Genomic DNA, 6,471 nt, shown 5'->3' with positions numbered 1-6,471 from the left:
TGGTATAAATTTATTTTAATTCTAAATCTAGCAAATATAAAAAAAAAAAAATTAAATTTTTTGAAGTGTAAAAAAAAAAAAAAAAAAAAATCCTTAATATATCAAAAATATATATATATATATATATATATTTCATTTTAATATATATATATATATATATTTCATTTTAATATATATATATATTTTCATTTTTTTTTTGTAATATAGACATTAAAATAATTTATTTATGGGCCACATTTTTAACATTAAATTACTTTTTTATTATTAATATATTTTTAAATATACATCAATATTACTTAGTCTTATATATTCAAATATTTTATTTATCATTTATATTATTTTTTATTATTAATATTTTAAAAAATAAATATTGCATATTAGTCTCAATTTCATAATAAATTACCATCTCCCTTTATTATTTCTTTTACTTTCAATTACTTATTTTATTTGGACATTGAAATATTTTATAATGGTTAACATTCAAAAATATATAGTAAGTTGATATTTAATTGAATTAGTTAACATCCTTATATATAATCTAACTATAAGGCATTAGACCATATTTTTAATATTAAATGTCTTTTTTATTATTAATATATTTTTAAATACACATATTATTTAATGTTATATATTCAAATATTTATTTATCATTTCTATTGAATATTTTTATAATTAATAAAAAAAAATATTGCATATTAATTTCATTTTCATAATAAATTACCATCTCCCCTTATTATTTTTTTTACTTTCAATTACTTATTTTATTTGTACATTGAAATATTTTTTAATGGTTAACTTAAAAAATAATATATATATATATATAATTGAATTAAATCAGTTAAAATAGAAATTATAAAAGGCTAAAAATATTTTAAAAGTATAAGAATGATACATTTTCCCCACACTCAAAAGTGAAATATAATTTTTTCTTTTCTTTTCTTTTCTAAAGTTGATATAAAATTGTGTTACAGTTTCATATGGATATTGCAATATTTTACTTATGGCTAAGAGTAAGAGTGGCATATTTAGGCCGATAGGCCTTCCTTTGAAAGAGACTTTCGTCGTCTTTTTGTCCCTGTGATTGACACGTGTCTTCCACATTCAGCGAGCATCTGTACATAGAGAGAGCTTCCATTTGACATATGTGCGCACCGCCGGACTTCGAGAAGAGTCAGTTTGAATTAGGTATAGAATTTATTGCTGGATAATGCGCTGTGCTCCAGCTGTGATGCAAAACGTTTCATTTCCGAGAACCGCGAAATCAGATGGATGGTTTTGAAGGCAGGGAAAGAATGGCTGCTAAATCCGAAGAATTTGACGCTGTTGATATGGGGGATTGCCGTGGCAGTTTCAGGAGCTATTCTATTTTTTCTTATGGTTGGCCTTCTGAATAGGGCCCTACCTACAAAGAAACAGAGGGATGTCTGGTACGAGGTCAACAATCAAATTATAAATGCTCTCTTTACCCTGTTGTGCCTTTACGAACACCCAAAGCTTTTTTATCATCTTTCACTTCTCATTAGATGGAAACCAGAGGACATTGTCAAGCTTAGAAAGGTCTACTGCAAAAATGAAAGTTACAAACTTCATGAAAGCGCGCACATTATGGTAGTAGTGCTACTTCTGCAACTGACAATTTTTGGACAGTATGCGGTCTCTTGTCTCAATTGGGTTTATAAGAGATTAGAGCGTCCGGCTATTGCTGTGGATTTGAGCGAAGGCGTTTCAATAGTTGCTGCTGTTGCAGCTGCTCTATATCTAATCCTCAGTCCTCTCAGAAAGGATTACGAAGCTGAAACTGATTTGGAGGCTCAAGCAGATCTGACTCAGATAGGTGATAACCCTGTAAATGGTGAATCTACATGTATGCTACTTGAAAAGAAATTCTCTTTTCTTCTAAGAGATAGTAAAAGAATGGAACCTAAACCGGAATGGCAGGGAGGTCTATTTGACTGCAGCAGTGATCATCCTGTTGTAGTTTTTTCAACATCTTGTGGGTTCTCTGTTTTTGGGTGGAACATGGAAAGACTAGGATTCAGGAACATGTATATACACAGTGACCTTCATTTTGTTTTGCATGGCCCCTTTTTGCATCTTCACCCTTTCTGCCATGAATATTCATAATGAGGATATTCAGTAAGCTCTTGCTATCACTGGGCTAATTCTTTGCGCTTTTGGGCTTCTTTATGGTGGGTATTGGAGGATCCAAATGCGGAAGAGGTTTGGCCTACCTGGGAATCGCTGGTGTTGTGGTCAGCCTAATGTGACAGATTTAGTGCAGTGGCTTTTCTGCAGTGTCTGTTCTCTGTGTCAGGAGGTTCGCACCGGAAATTTCTATGAGGTCTATGAAGAGCTTTGTCCTAGACAATATTTTGGCCAAGATTCACCAAACCAGAGAGATGCTTCAGCCAGATTAGTTCTGAGGCCGCGACTTTGTATCCAGAAAATCCACTATATATTCAACTTTTAGCTTGCAGAGTTACTATGGAACTCTCATTGACTTCATGCTAACAGATTCAAAAGAATTGCTTTATGTAGAGTATTCCAAGCCAGAAGAAACCCAGGGTGCTTTGTCATTGAACAATATGGACGTTGGTGGGCAACGTTTAAATGTTGAGATGACAAAAGTTACAGTGTGCAGGTTTGCTGAGTGTTTGATCTTCACTTTTTGTGTTTATTGTATCCTTTATTATACCCATTCATCTCAAAACCAGTGGCTGTTGGCTTGGTATCACTTATAACTATATACTCCAAACTGCCTTGTACATTTCCAGTACATACCCTATTCAAAAGAGCTTGATGAGGCTGCCATGATGTCTGAGTGACAAGCTCTATTTGCATGCCTTTTACTCTCCAAAAAAATGCCTGGCATATGGTGATTAACTGAAAGGATTCAGTTCAACTTCTTTGTTAGGTGTTTGCATGCAAAGTAAGTTGAAGTCTTCATCAACAGATCTAACTCAAGCAGATGCTCAAATGAACTCCAGCCTTTATGCCTTCTATATATTTCAAAATTATAAAACTTTATTGTGTTCAGTAGCACAGATCAAGCTTACCTTCTATGGTTGGTGTTTGCAACTTTGCATGCATTCATGTTGAATGTGACGTCTTAATAGAAAAAATTCTCTTGTGCAGTTGTCCGGTTCAACTCCTTCTGCTTGCATGCATGTGTGTATTGTGACCTTAAACATGCTTAAGCTAAGGCAGTGAGAAAATACACTCCAGTGGTTAGATTGGGACTATATTTTTCTTTTCTTGCACATGCTTAAGCTACATATTTTCCTTTTCTTGCACAAGAGCATAGTATTTGCTTGCTTTATGCCTTATCTTCTTAAGTTTTTTATGAACTTTGAAAATGCAAATTGCAATGGAATCATTGACAGCGGTTCTTTTGAACAGATTGTCTGTCTGAGGCTCCACAATAACTTTTCTCCTAGTACAATACATTTATAGTGGATGTTGAAGACAACCAATTGCTATATCTACATACTATAAATAATACTTTTACATGGTAACTTCATTTTGTATGCCTTTTCTTTCTTTTTTGAGCCTTCGTTGCTTGACTTTTCTTGTTTTGAAATTAGAGTTTTTTTGTTGGAAGAACAACGATTATAAATAGGTGCACTGATGACTATAAATATACAATGAAACCAGCTATTCATATGATCAAAACATTTTGAAATGGTCTATTTGTCATTCCCAATATAGCAACTAACAAGAAAAACGTGCTGCCTGGTTAACGTGTTAGGATAAATGATCAATGGTTAATTGAAGCATGTCTGGGTAAGTCAAGACATTTGCTTATTAATACTTAATGCTGATTTTGGTATTCAAGATCGTTTATTGATCACAGTCACATTTTGAGACGCTGAAATCTCTTAAAGCACAAATACATCTTTTAGCATTTTCGTTGGCAGCTGAACGAACTGCTTGTAGGCTGCAATGTCAGTCATATATTCTACCCTCCCAAGAGTTCATCTATCTTGACCATCTTTACCAGTGAAGAGCCACTGTAAGCTGTTCACTGTAAGCTGCAAGCTTCTGGTTTTGGCCGAGTTGGTTTAAGTAGGCAAACTACAAAGTTTCCACACAATTGAGTACATTTGTTGCTGCATATTTAGTATTTAGATTTCATGTCCCCCCCTTGGAGCAGGTGGCTACCCACGAACTCACTTCTTTCCAAAACAAAACAGTTGTATCGCTATGTAAGTGCAAAAGTTTTTTCTGATTGGTGCTATCCCAGAAGAAGAAATTTAGAAATGTTGATGCATATGCTTTAGTCGGATAACCCAGTGTGCTTGCTTGCATACTCATAAATATTTTGTTTATGGTGACAATTTAGAACTGTTGATGCATATGCTTTAGTCAGATAACCCAGTGTGCTTGCTTGCATACTCATAAATATTTTGTTTAAGGTGAAGTCACCATAAGCAAGTTGATGCATCAACTTGTGGCATCTTATTAGCTAATGAATTATTTATGTCAAGGCTATAAGGGTGCTAGAAAATCATCCTTATTTGTCTCTGTATGAGTGTCTCTGCCATCCTTTTTTTGATTGAACCTTGTGCAAGGTATGAACTGATGTCAGTGACTAAACTAGTTTGTGGTTGCAAAAATTCTACATTAGTCTTTAGAAAAATATAAGTATTATGCTATTTTTGGGATTTAAGTCTCAACAGTCTTGCCTATTTAAGGGTGCTCCTGACTAAGCAGTAAACCCCTTTTTGTTAAATAGAAGGGTCTATGTTGATGCTTCATCTTTGCAGAAACCTTGTTTGTATGGGTATACTAGTCTGGAAATGATTACAATGAGGGGTTACCTTTACTCAACGAAGGTTCAGATGTTTCACTTGTACCTTCCTCCTCAGGAGGCATGCATTTATGGATGGATATACATGAGTACTTTGCCAACTTGAAATGCTGGAGACTAAGCTTAAACAGATTTGAGATTCTTTCTTGCAATTATCCGGCACTAACATTTCTTTACTTCATCATTTTTCTTCTTTAATTTGGTGTTCTTGCAGTAGTTAGTTGCAGTGGCTAATTTGTTCCTCTTATTATTTTTCTTGTATGCCAATTAAACAATTGTTTTATCCAATTGGCCGGAAGTGTATGTGACTCACACCTGGTCATTCAAGTGTTTTTTCCATGCAAACTGAACAGTTGTTCTGTTTATTTGAGAAGGAATAGAATGGTTTTTAAATATCCTGAGCACAGGCATTGAATTGCTTTTGGAAAATATGGTAATGCCACCGGGAAATATAATTATAATTAGTGTACCAAAGCATTGAAAAGCAATCTCGGATGGAAATATAAAATTTAAATTTGCCAATACATATGGTATATGACATACATATCTACAAATATTATCCTCATCCTTAGACCAATTTTCCAATTTTTATACCATTTTTCCAATTTAAAAAATCTATCGGCCTCTCTTTGCACTTTTTAGGGCAATTGCTAGTTTTACCAACTCCTTTAATATGGGTTGTTATATCAACCCAACCATGTTTCAATTGCTTTTAATTAAACTAACCAAATGTATATATTCATTTTTGTTTTTTATTGTTTCAATTATTTTTAATTAAACTAACTAAAGGTATTCATTTTTGTTTTTTATTATAACTGTATAGATGGAATCACACATTGCCCTCAATTTTTGTTCAATACTCTTTGTAAGATATTTTTATTTTTCTTTTTATTGACAAACTCAAACCAATATGGAAGATATGTTATAAATTTATGTTATGTAAACGTTTTGACTTAGTCAATTTTACATAACAATAAAAAAATAAAAAATTACAATTAAAAAATAAATAAAATATAAAAATAAAATATTAATAATAATTATTAATTAAAACATTTTAGTCAAATTACATAAAATAACCTGCAACTTTTTTTAAATTGAAAAAATATTTGATGTTTCTTTATATTTAACAGATTTAAAATTAAAATAAATATAAATTAATTTTACTATACCTATGTATCACATGTAAATTATATAAAATCATAATGTTTTTCAACCATAACCAATGCAGTCTGCATATTTGATGTAGTTAGTGGAAGAACGTCAACCATGAACAACCCCACTTTTTTAAATTGGAAAAATATTTGATGTTTCTTTATATTTAATAGATTTAAAATTAAAATAAATATAAATTAATTTTACTATATGTAAATTATATAAAATCATAATGTTTTTCAACCATAACCAATGCAGGCATTTATGTAAATGTATGCATATTTGATGTAGTTAGTGGAAGAACGTCAACCATAAACAACCCAAAGATTTTAAGGACAAAAATATATAGCCTTTTCCTTCGAATAAAATTCATATCAACGTAGGTTAAGGTAGGTAGTTGTTTATGTGACAAAAATATATAGCCTTTTCCTTTGAATAAAATTCATATCAACGTAGGTTAAGGTAGGTAGTTGTTTATGTTTTATATAAGTAGGTAGTTGTTTATATTT

The 6,471-nt window shown here is 31.7% G+C and overlaps 1 protein-coding gene across 1 annotated transcript; it reads left to right on the top strand.

The window, feature by feature from the left end:
* Positions 1 to 1,269: 1,269 nt before the first annotated feature.
* On the top strand, positions 1,270 to 4,003 carry LOC149144563 (uncharacterized). The gene is made up of 3 exons (XM_089452190.1): positions 1,270 to 1,864; positions 2,515 to 2,633; positions 3,854 to 4,003. The coding sequence occupies exons 1-3, from the start codon at positions 1,270 to 1,272 to the stop codon at positions 4,001 to 4,003; spliced, it is 864 nt and encodes a 287-aa protein (XP_089308316.1).
* Positions 4,004 to 6,471: the final 2,468 nt, after the last annotated feature.

The sequence above is a fragment of the Pinus tabuliformis genome, chromosome X, assembly GCF_031772625.1.
Source record: "Pinus tabuliformis cultivar Carrire ecotype Pingquan chromosome X, CPIR1, whole genome shotgun sequence".
NCBI lineage: Eukaryota > Viridiplantae > Streptophyta > Pinopsida > Pinales > Pinaceae > Pinus > Pinus tabuliformis.
This window is presented reverse-complemented; position numbering and strand designations above follow the sequence as displayed.